The 12,202-nt window shown below is 33.3% G+C and overlaps 2 protein-coding genes across 2 annotated transcripts; both read left to right on the top strand.

The window, feature by feature from the left end:
* Positions 1-2,824: 2,824 nt before the first annotated feature.
* Positions 2,825-4,502, top strand: LOC125211394 (chalcone synthase-like). Its single transcript, XM_048111162.1, has 2 exons — positions 2,825-3,049; positions 3,356-4,502. The coding sequence occupies exons 1-2, from the start codon at positions 2,872-2,874 to the stop codon at positions 4,366-4,368; spliced, it is 1,191 nt and encodes a 396-aa protein (XP_047967119.1). The 5' UTR covers positions 2,825-2,871; the 3' UTR covers positions 4,369-4,502.
* Positions 4,503-6,693: 2,191 nt separating this feature from the next.
* LOC125211395 (palmitoyl-monogalactosyldiacylglycerol delta-7 desaturase, chloroplastic-like) lies at positions 6,694-8,328 on the top strand. Its single transcript, XM_048111163.1, has 5 exons — positions 6,694-7,095; positions 7,159-7,290; positions 7,580-7,720; positions 7,809-7,915; positions 8,011-8,328. The coding sequence occupies exons 1-5, from the start codon at positions 6,796-6,798 to the stop codon at positions 8,222-8,224; spliced, it is 894 nt and encodes a 297-aa protein (XP_047967120.1). The 5' UTR covers positions 6,694-6,795; the 3' UTR covers positions 8,225-8,328.
* The last annotated feature ends 3,874 nt before the right edge of the window (positions 8,329-12,202 follow it).

The following is a 12,202-nucleotide window of genomic DNA, read 5'->3' as shown; positions in this document are numbered from 1 at the left end:
GGATGAGGAGAGAATGAAGAGAGAAAATGGATGAGGATGGAGAGAGAATGAAGAGAAGGTGTGTATTTACAGGGGGGAAATAAAAAAAAAACAAAAAATATATTTATCGCCGAATTATCGCCCACAGTGGTCGGCGATAATTCGGCGATAATCCGACGATTTTTCGCCGGTTGGCGATAAAACGAGAGGAAAAATCGCCGAATTATCACCGACCTCTCCCATTGGTCGGCGATAACTCGGCGATAGACGGCGAAAAAACGCTGACTTTTAGCCGGCACCATTGGGAGTGCTCTTATGACTCGTGAAAGATTCCTAAATGCAAATTTTGGGGTCATTCTAGTTGGCTGGGGAGAAAAATGTGTATGTGACTCTTTAACGTCAAGCTACCAATAATGAATCTTTCCATCCAACATATTGATGCCAAACAAATATCTTGCTCAACTAATTAAATACTATATTAATAGTACTTTCTCTGTTTCATTGTAGTTGAATTATTTTTTTTTTTAATAAAAAACTAACATATTTTTTTTTCTTTTATTTTACTTTCTCTTATTATTCTCCTTCCATTTAACCCACTTTTAGCACGATTTCTTAAATGTTGTGTCGTAAAGAAATGCCTCTACACATGGAAGGAGTATTTAGTATATTAAAATTTGTCCATTCTCAGAGTTTGAGTAACTTGTGTTTATTATTAGTATCCAATAATTTGCTTCTAAATGGACAAATCAATCACAACCTTTTTAGTTGGAATAATAGTGGTAGGGTGGTAGTAATGAATTTAAATTAACATGTTTTCACGTGAATCCTGATTGAGCAGCTTTACCAATAGTATGCATTAGTTTAATAAGTCTCAATCCTTATATACTCCTCCTAGTAGAACTTGCCTTACCTTAGGTATGCTATTCTCCAAAGTCCAAATAATTGTTTTTTCGTGTTCCTTATTTTCAATTTTGAAACGACAAGTTATGTACCGTATCTCTATCAAATCTATATATGTTTCATGATGAAAACACGTGTTTGTATCGCCCCACTCACACCAACATATGCATTGGGTATTGGGTGTTCCTTACGTCGCACTTGAGACGTCCATGTCTCACCTAAAATGTTCATTTTCTTTATTTGAAAATAAATCTTTTTCTTATCTCTTTTCATTAAAACATTCAACTATTTTTTTTCTTTACTTACTTTACCTAATAACTCTTCCTAAAATCTTGTGTCACTCAATAATGTGGACATCATGAGTGGAACGGAAGGAGTATTAAATTTACTCATGATCAATCTGATATATGATATCAAGGAGCAATGACGGATCTAGAAAATCGAACTCGTGGGGTCGAAAAATAATTAATAATATACTAGTATAATATTTAGATAATTATTATATATTAATACAATAAAATATTGCATTATTTTTGTTAAGCATGATAATTTATTAATTCCAGTATCCATATTTTTGAAAATATAAAAAAAAAAATCACCATACAATAATTTAATTTTATTTGTAATTTTACAAATATTACTGTTATTTAACTACAAATAAAAATAAAAGTCAAATCAGATCAAATCAAATTTATGATTTATACTAAATGACAATTATTTTTAATATTTTACAGATTTTGAATTTACTTTAACTATTAATTAAACATTAATTAAATTAAACAAACACATGTTAAAAGTACTACTGAGTATAATTAAAAGAATGGAGTATTTAAGTTTATTTTTAAAAGAAACAAACCCTAACCCTAGTACTACGGATTATAATTAAAAGAAATGGAGTATTTAAGTTTATAATTAAAAGAAATAAATAAAATAATGTCATTTAATAAAAAAGTCCCTAATTACAGCGATGCGCCGCTTTCTTCTCCATTGTTGTCTTTTCCAAACTTCTGCAATTTTTTTCATTTTCAGTTTTCTCTTGAAGCTTTTCTCTATTTCACCTCTCCCCTAATCTGTTTTCTTCAAATTCACTTCCTCATTTATCTTCCATGGTGACGAATCAGCCAAAACGTGGGGTCGGAGCTGATGCAACGGTGGGTCGACGGCTGATTTTGGGAGGTTCTCGGAGGTGTTCACTATTCACGGACCGGCGGTGGGGTCGGCCGACCCCACCTGGGTCCGTCATTGTCAAGGAGTACTAGTATTTAATACTAGTTGATCCATTTCTTTTTTTATCGTGCTTTAGGAAAATAGTTAAAGTGGAAAAGAGTAAAGTAAGAAAGAAAATAAAGTAGACAAGACTCTTCTTATTGTATCCTCTCTTACTTTACTTTCTTTTCATTTTAACTATACTATTTAATAGTATCATTTCCTAAAACACGTGCAAAAAAGAAACGCCTAAATTACTTTGGGACGGATGGAATATTAGATTTTATGCGATCGAGTAATACGGATTACTAGAATTTAAGATTATCTTATTAGTTTATGCCAACTTGTTTCACCACAAGTGATTGATTTCCTTCTTTTGATAAAGTAATACAAAGTATTTTTTTCTTACTTTATTTTCTTTTTTATTTTATTTTATTTTTTTATTTTATTATCTCTTTATCTCTTCTAATTTTTGCTCTGTCATGCTTTATTCTATTAATCTTTCGCATCAAAATGAAAGAAGTACTACTAAGTATGATTAAAAAGACATAAAAAATGAAATATAAATAATTAAAATAAAATTACTAGTAGTACTTAATAGCACTCCCTACATTTACATAAAAAATAAACTTGAGTAGATGTAGTCTAACCCAAAATATTTTCTAGTGATCTAATCCATATATATAACCCCTATATTACACCAATTTTTAAATTAAGCACAACATTTGTGGAACTCTTCAAGTCCAACGCAAGTGGAGCTAGCAACACTTTTCCGGCGACAAAAGAATGGCGAATATGGAGGAGATCCGCCTTACTCAACGGGCTTCCGGTCCAGCCACCGTGTTGGCGATCGGCACAGCCACGCCGCCTAATTACATCGAGCAGAGCACGTTTCCTGATTACTACTTCCGCGTCACAAACAGTGAGCATAAGGTCGACCTCAAAAACAAATTCAAGCGTATATGTAAGATTTCTTACTATTTCCCATTCTCTTGTACTCTCTTCTGCATAGTAATAGAGTCATTTTCCTTTTATTAAAAGTCAAGACATTTTTCCACCTTTTTCCCCCTTTACTTTACTCTCTCTTACTTTATTCTCTCTTCGTCTCTCCAACTTTTTCATTTTTCTTCCTTTATTAACTCACCTAACACAATTTTTCTTAATCTCCATGCTGAAAAGAAACGTCTCCATTACTTGGAGTAGTATATATTAAATCATCTTTGTTTCAAACTTTCGTTTGATTTGTATTTCTATTTTAATTCAAATTAAGGCGAGAGTACGACGATCAAGAAACGGTACATGCACCTAACGGAAGACCACCTGAAACAAAACCCGAACATCGCCACCTACGCTGAGCCGTCGCTTGATGCACGGCAGGACATGGTGGCGGCGGAGGTGCCGAAGCTGGGCCAACGAGCTGCTGAAAAAGCCATAGCGGAATGGGCCCAGCCCAAGTCCAACATCACCCACCTCATCTTCTGCACGAGCACCGTCTCCGTCGACATGCCCGGCGCCGACTACGTCCTCTCCAACCTCCTCGGCCTCCGCCCCTCCGTCATCCGCACCATGCTGTGCCAGCACGGCTGCTACGGCGGCGCCTCCGCCCTCCGCCTCGCCAAGGACATGGCCGAGAACAACGCCGGCGCTCGGGTTCTGATCGTGTGCTGCGAGATCACGGCCATGCTCTTCCGCGGCCCCCACGAGGCCCATCTCGGGGACCTCGTGGGGCAGGCGCTTTTTGGGGACGCCGCTGCGGCCGTGATGGTCGGCTCCGATCCGGTGGTCGGGGCCGGCGAGCGGGCGCTCTTCCAGGTGGTTTCCGGGGGTCAGAGGAGTGTCCCCGGAAGCGAGGGGAGGATCATGGGGCGCATGCGGGAGGCCGGGCTGCTGGTGGATCTGATGAGGGATATCCCTGAGCTCGTCTCGGGTGGTATTGGGGAGATTTTGAAGGAGGCATTTGGGCCGTATGGGATATCGGATTGGAATGAGGTGTTTTGGATTGCACATCCTGGCGGGCCTGCGATACTTAGTCGGATGGAGATGGGCTTAGGATTAGGGCCCAATAAAATGAGGTGTTCGCGCCACGTGTTGAGTGAGTACGGGAATGTGTCTAGTCCTTCCGTGCTGCTTGTATTGGATGCAATGAGGAAGTTCTCGGCGGAGGAGGGGAGGAGCACCACCGCCGAGGGGCTCGATTGGGGGGTGATGTTCGGGTTCGGGCCGGGTCTCACAGTGGAAACGCTTGTGCTGCGTAGTATGCCGATTGCTTCAGCTTCATCATGATATATTCTGTTGTGTGACTTTGGGTTTTATTATGTTAAATAAAGCATGATTAGCATTTAAATTTGAGTGTTGTTGTATTGTTAATTTGTGATTTGCGAGCGAAATAAATATCCTGCTCTTGTTTTGTTGAATTACATACTGTAGTTACTTTGGCTACTTTGGACTGCTCATAACACAATACCACAAACTAGTAAATAATTAACATAACATGTGAATAATTTTAAACTACTAAATTGTTTAATATTGTATCCCTTCCCTCATAGCCAAATCACTTTATTTTTATACTTATTTTTAAAGTGAAAAAAAATGAAGTAGGAGACATAATAAGATAGGAAATTTTGTATTTAGGCGGTTGACGGTGATTGTATATGGATGGCTATATAAATGTCCTGATATCAAAAGTGGCATTGTTTGGTAAACTAATTCGATGGTAAATTTTCGTTGTCTGTTTTGGGTTGTAGTGTCATCTGAAAATGTTATATTATCTTTGTCTCTCGTCAACTTTTCATTTTGGATTATTCCATTATAAATGATTGAGTGAACTACAAACATAGTCCCTGGACTATGTGTTTATCTCGCCAATGAACCCTGGACTTTAAAAATATCCACAGACAACCCTGGACTAAGCGTTTATCTTGAAAATGGTCCTTTTTCACTGTTTCGTGACGAAAATACCCTTTTGGGGGGTTTAGACAATTTGATCTTTTTACATTTTAAATCTGATATTATTTCAAAATTATCATTCTTCTTCCCTTTTGGCATCCTTCACTTTGTTTCTTTATTTCAATATTAGATTTAATTTTATAAAATTTTAAATTTTGATTTTTAAATATCAATAATTTTTTTTAATTATTAAAATTACTATTAAATTACAAATTAATAGTTTTAATCCATATTTGATAGTGTCTAATATTTAATCAATAAGGTACGACGACGCCTTAGTTCTAATCAATATTTAATAGTTTTAATCATAAATAGATCATATAACATGATTTAGTCAACTTCATAATATTTTTAGTCAAATTCTCCTACACATTAGATGCATATTTATTTCGGAATAAATCGTGTTATATGATCTATTTATGATTAAAACTATTAAATATTGATTAAATCTAAGGTGTCGTCGTACCTTATTGATTAAATATTAGACACTATCAAATATTGATTAAAACTATTAATTTGTTATTTAATAGTAATTCTAATAATTAATTTTTTTTTATTGATATTTAAAAATCGAAATTTAAAATTTAATTTTATAAAATTAAATCTAATATTGAAATAAAGAAACAAAGTGAAGGATGCCAAAAGGTAAGAAGGATGATAATTTTGAAATAATATCAGATTTAGTACATAACTGAAATAATATCAGATTTAAAATGTAAAAAGATCAAATTGCTCTAACCCTCCAAAACCGCCTAAAAAGGTATTTTCGTCACGAAACAGTGAAAAATGACCATTTTCGAGATAAACGCTTAGTCCAGGGTTGTCTGGGGATATTTTTAAAGTGCTTGGCAAGATAAATGCATAGTCCAGGGACTATTTTTGTAGTTCACTCTAAATGATTGATTTTCTTTTAAGACAAAAAACAACACTTTTATCTCTGTTATTTTATTTCATGTCTCTTACTTTATTTATTCTTTCTTAATTTATTTTCTCTTTATTTATATTATTTTTTCCTCTCTCATATTTTATTCTTTTCATTTAATTCAATAAATATTATTTTTTTAAATTCCGTACTCAAAAGGAACTGCCTTCTTACAGTGGAAGGATGAAGTACAAATGATGCCGGTCTCTTTAAAATATCTTCAATAATGGAGGGTTATAAAATAAATTTTGGAGCATAGTTTAAATTAATTGTGAATATAAACTGACTTTTGCATTAAATTTTGGAGCAAAGTTTAAATGCCGTTCTAACTATGATTGTACAGATTTTCCAGTTTAGCATCAATATAAATTGAATAATATGCAAATAGTATTAAGAAAGTTGTTTTTGAATATTTCCCAAATTGCATCAACTTGGATTAGGATAGGATATTGTAATTCCCCCAACAACTAACACTGAAATAGAATACTGAAATTTAAAGAACAAAAACCGAATTCTGTTTGCGTATAAGAATTGCTCTAATAAGCCTATCACCAATTTTCACATTGAAAGTTAAATCCAGCTACACCTACATCGATACAAATAAAAGTCATTTCGTCTTCAAAATTAATTCACCCCTTCCTTAAAATTGGGCACTCGCATATAACCAACCTAACTTGAAATTAAAATCAGTACATCTGTACATGCACTTGAACTAAATCTTAAGTTGAGTACATGACTCAAACAAGTTAATTATCCCCCCTCTCTCTTAAAAATTCAATCTTTTCAAAATCCCACAATTTTATATAAGCCTAGCTTGCACCCCATATCCAAACCCAAAAAAGATGACTCTTCCAGTTCCAGATGTGGAGGTGAAGAAGAAGAAGAGTAATGTGTTTTGGGGCAGAAAGTGGAATTCTGTGGATATTGGGATTGCTTGTGGGCTTGGGGCTATTCATTTGTTGTGTGCTTTAGGCCCTTTTACATTCAACTGGGGTGCATTTGGTGTTGCTGTGGGATTGTATGTCATCACTGGCCTTCTTGGCATCACTCTCTCTTTCCATAGAAATCTTTCTCATAAGAGCTTCAAGCTTCCCAAATGGCTTGAGTATTTCTTTGCTTACTGTGGCACTCTAGCCCTTCAGGTCTCTCTCCTCTCTCTATTATTGTATAATTCTTAGTTTAAGAATATGTATTTTGTTTAACAGGGGAATGCAATTGAGTGGGTGAGCACACATAGATACCACCATCAGTTTGTTGACTCAGAAAAAGATCCACACAGCCCAATTGAGGGATTTTGGTTTAGTCACATGAGTTGGCTCTTTGACACTGATCAAAGGGTGAGAATTGTCTGCATTTGGGGTGACTTTAGAAAAAAGGTTCCCTAAATATTCCATGAATGAGAAATACGCCAATTATTGACGTATTTAAAGACAAACACGTCAATGCTATTGGCGTGTTTAATTCTTTTCTTTTAAATAAAACACATTACCGTGTTTTCCTTATAGAATAAAAAAGAAAAATGATCATATAACTTTCTAAAATCACCCCAAATTCAAATTTTTCCAAGATTTGTCTACTATTGCATTTGTTTTTTCTTTTGAATAATGGAGAACATGTAAATTTCAGTATAGGGAGAGAAACAATGTAAAAGATTTAGAGAAACAACCCTTCTATAAGTTCCTTGAGAAGACCTATATACTTCATCAATTGGCACTTGGAGCTTTACTCTATGCAATGGGTGGATTTCCCTACATTGTTTGGGGAGTAGTAAGTATTTCATTACTTAGCACCTATTTGATTTAGGATGAGCTAAAAATTGTGAAATCTAATCTACTAAATGCCAAAAATGAGATAGGGTGTGAGGACTGTGTGGGTTTACCATATCACTTGGCTGGTGAATTCCGCGTGCCATCTTTGGGGCAAACAAGTATGGAATACTGGTGACCTATCACGAAATAACTGGTACTATATTGCGTTGAGACTTATATCTCACTTTTTTAATTCAATTTCATTGCACGTGTATCGGATTTTAATCTAGGAAATGGTGTTTGTTTAAGGTGGGTGGCAGTGCTTGCATTTGGAGAGGGGTGGCATAACAACCACCATGCCTTTGAGCATTCAGCTAGACATGGGTTAGAGTGGTGGCAAATTGATATGACTTGGTATGCAATTAGGGTTCTTGAAGCACTTGGATTGGCCACAAATATCAAATTGTCTACACCAGCACAAAAGCAAAAGATGGCCTTTGCTAGATCAAAGCCTTTAAATTAGTTGTGTATGTACATGGAGAGACAGGGCCTTACTTTCTGAATTTGATTGTACAAATAAAAGGGTCAAATATTTTGTAAATAAATTCAGTAGTGTTAATATGATAATTAAGAATCAGCAATAATAAATGTAATTATTAATTTGATTTTAACTCGGAGAATATTTTATTATCTTACGGTATTCTCCCCCTTTGTATTGATCATGAAGAATAAAATCAATCATTATATTCTCAAGTAGAAGTTAATGCGTTGAAGATTAAAAACTACTCATTTGATGCATGCATATTTCCACTTTTTCGTGTAAAAGAATACATCTAATATCAATAACTAATTTTTTAAACATATATACCCCCAAATTGTATATCAACCTGACCTTAATAAGGAGACTATAATTTCTCAAATAATGTAAAATCTTAAACCGAATTTCCCAAAATTGTATGAGCATTCGAATTTCAGTATCCTATATTATCTATATTTCGAAATTTCTGCTAAGTTATTAATCCAACATATTTGGCTGAAAATAATTTGATTTCGTCTATGAAATTAATTCACATGTTTGTTGATAGTAAATTACCCAACCTATTTGGATGGAAAATAAAAAAATAACTTGGTCTTATTAATTGGAAATTAATCCACACGAGTCTGTTTTCTTTATCATATACTAGTATTTCTCTCTCTTCATTTAATTCTTTTGTGGTGAGTTTGGTAGAGACTCTTTAAAACTTTTCGTTTGCGTTATTAACTTTGGTTTGGTTGGTTCATGGTTTTAAGCATTATTAACGTTACCAACATTAATGTATTTAAAGAACAGCAAACATTTCACATTTGATAACTTTTTACATCGAATTTTTCTTTGTTTTTTTTTCTATTTATATATATACGTTAAAGATCGATAGTTTTTACGTCAGAATTTTCTTGCATTGACAAAAGACTAGTGGTGTTATAACAATATTAAACACCTTACAAAAATGTAATTAAAAAGAAGTAGTACTAATAAAGATCAAAATGGCATGATCAAGCTCAATTACATGGATCTGATCGGATATTTAAAAAGTTCCAAATTCCTTTGCTTAAAAACAGCGAATTGGGCTCGCAGACCAAGTCGGTCCAGTATGATTAAAAAATTTGCATTTTCATGAATTTATTATCTTCATCATTTTTTTTATTTAGGTGAAGTCAGTGAGCAAAATATTCGAAATTCTAATATTTGATTTGAATCAAATTTAAACTTAAATTTTATTTTTTTTTATTTCCTTTCCATTTTAAATTATTGGAAATTTTGATTTTTTGGTTCGGATTTACATAAAAATAGAAAAAAAAAACAATTTAATTCTTATATTAGTAATTAATATTTTATTTTAACGGATGATATGATATTTAAATCACATGACCACTGTAATTGTTTAGATATTTTTTTGTATATTTATGAAAAATTTAGTTTTGTCAGTGTGGATTTATGTTTTTCACGGTCGAGTTTTAATGAGGATAATTCGATTTGATTTTAATTTTTAAAAAATTAACCTTTTCACTTGGATTGTGATTGGGGCAAAAATAAAATTAAAAGCCGAATTAAATAATTAAAATCTTTAATAGTATAATTAATTAAAGATACATGTTCAGGCATATGTAGAAGCAAACTTGTTAACAAGTAGGAGTAGTATATATTTTAAATCAATCTTTTCTAGCAAATATTGTTCAATGGATATGAAATAAAGTTGATTCAATCTTTCTTGAGACATTGGATGACCACAAATAGTATAGGTTACACTTCAATTTTGAAAGTTTCTTTGATTCAGAGGCACTGCAATAGGAAATATACATATAGTACTTACTAATTAATTAATATACATAAAATTATACTAAAAAAAATACTAATTTATACTTAGGGCTTATCTCTTGAAACAACACTAGTAGACCATCGAGATTACTAAACCCTTGTAATTAATACCCTACAAGTAGAATTTTCAAAGTCATAGTACTTTTTATTCAAAAAAGTTCAGAATAGATTAATAATAAGTACAACATAAACAATGATAATTTGGTGCCCCTATAATCAAATGTAGCTAGCATGTGTTACTACGAGGGTTGCCACTTGTTAATCAACAATGAATTAAATTTTAAACATTTTCTTATAAACAAGATGGGAATGTTATGTACGGACCATCATCGAGCAACGAGTCGATTCCACTAATTTGAAGCAAAGCTTTTCGTACTCTTTCGAATATCACACGGCTTATTTTTTGATTTATTAATGATTAGTTAATTAAGGTGAAGCGATTTACAAGGTAAAGTTGACAAGAATAAATCCAACATTTAGAATTTCACAGCTAAAAGCTGAAATTGAGTGTGTTGCTATGTTTGAACGATTAAGAAATGGAGAGAGATAGCACAAGCGAAAGCATGATGATTGTGATTATGAATTTTATGTTTTATAATTGTAATTAGTATTTAATAATTGCGGTTCATTTGTCATCATCATCTCATGCCACTTCTTGTTAAATGTTCCTTAGAAATATTACAACACTCTTTTCGTAATCATTATTTTATATCATTAATCCATAGTTAATCTTCCAATTGTCGTTTAGTTTCTTGCTTTGGTCCAAAATAGTGATATCTGCTTACGTCATCCAAGCATGCATATAATTCCATCTTTTAAGTTTGGAAAAAATTTACACGTAGTATAACTTTTCTTCAATTTATATTTCAGTGTAAATTATCTTTGTGTTATGATTCTACTCACATTGTTCCGAAACTTCCAAAAGTACTGTATTTCTTGATAAATTATTAGACGAAGTTGTACAATTAACAAAATTAATATGAGAAAAATATTTTGTTATACTCTGAGTTAAGTAAAGGGACAACAAAGGAGAAAATGAAAAAGGTAGAGAGATGAAGAGAAAAAAAGTAAGAGAGAGTAAAGTAGGTGTGGAAAGTGTATTAACTTTTACTAAAAAAAATGACTCTATTACTATGGAACGCATAAAAATAAATGCTAAAATGACTCTATTACTATAGAAACAGAGGGAGTACATAGTACATAAACTTGTGTATTCCAATTTCCAAATCATTGATATAAATATTGTTTATTCTATTAATTTGCCAATATATTTTTGTCAAACATTTTAAGGTGAATTTGGAAAGAGTTTACGTTTTTTCAACTTGGACCAACCCTTATATCAAAGTACATCAAATTTAAATTTCAAATATACTGTTGTTCGAGTCATTTTACTAGCCGAGGATACTCGATAATAAGAAGGTAGTATGGGGTTGGATCCCCTGCTGTGGTTGGAACCACAACATGGTGCTGTGCAAGACTCATACCCATTATTCTAATATAAAAAAGAAATTTATTTTTTATTAATAAAAAATTTGATTGTGTTTTAATTTTTTCATTTTGGCCACAATAGGGGGGATCCCCCGGGGTAGTATAGTCTACTTTCCCAAAATCTTGTAATAGATGTTAAAATTTTTTTTTTTAGTTTTTTTTAAAAAAATGTCCCCCTTTTTCTCACATTAATATGAATATAGTAAAATTTTTTCTCTACTCACCCTCTTTTGAAAGGATATCTCTTTCAACCCAGCGTCCCCTTTATTTTTGGATGGAGGGAATATAAAATTTTTAGAAATCAGTCCCTTAAAAAAAACCTTTTTTTTCCGGGCCAAACTTGACAAGCACCTTACTTGTGCTGGGAAAACCCTTCGGGGCACTTTTCCCCTTGCTGGAAAATCCCGGGGCATTTTTAACTTTTCCCGCAAAACCCCGAGCATATTTGCTTGTGCTCGGAAAACCAACTTTAGCTTTTTTGTGCTCGGAAACTCCGAGCATTTTTCCGCCCCCCAAAACTCGACATTTTCCCCAATCCCCGGCAAAAACGATTAGCTTTACTTGTGCTCGGAAACTACCGACATTTTTCCTTTGCTCAAAAAACCCCGAGCATTTTGCTTTTTCCCAAAAAACCCAACGATTAGCTCTTACTTGTGC

Source organism: Salvia hispanica, chromosome 3 (assembly GCF_023119035.1).
Source record: "Salvia hispanica cultivar TCC Black 2014 chromosome 3, UniMelb_Shisp_WGS_1.0, whole genome shotgun sequence".
Classification (NCBI taxonomy): domain Eukaryota; kingdom Viridiplantae; phylum Streptophyta; class Magnoliopsida; order Lamiales; family Lamiaceae; genus Salvia; species Salvia hispanica.
Note: the sequence above shows the minus strand (reverse complement) of the source record. Positions and strands in the feature narration are given on the sequence as shown.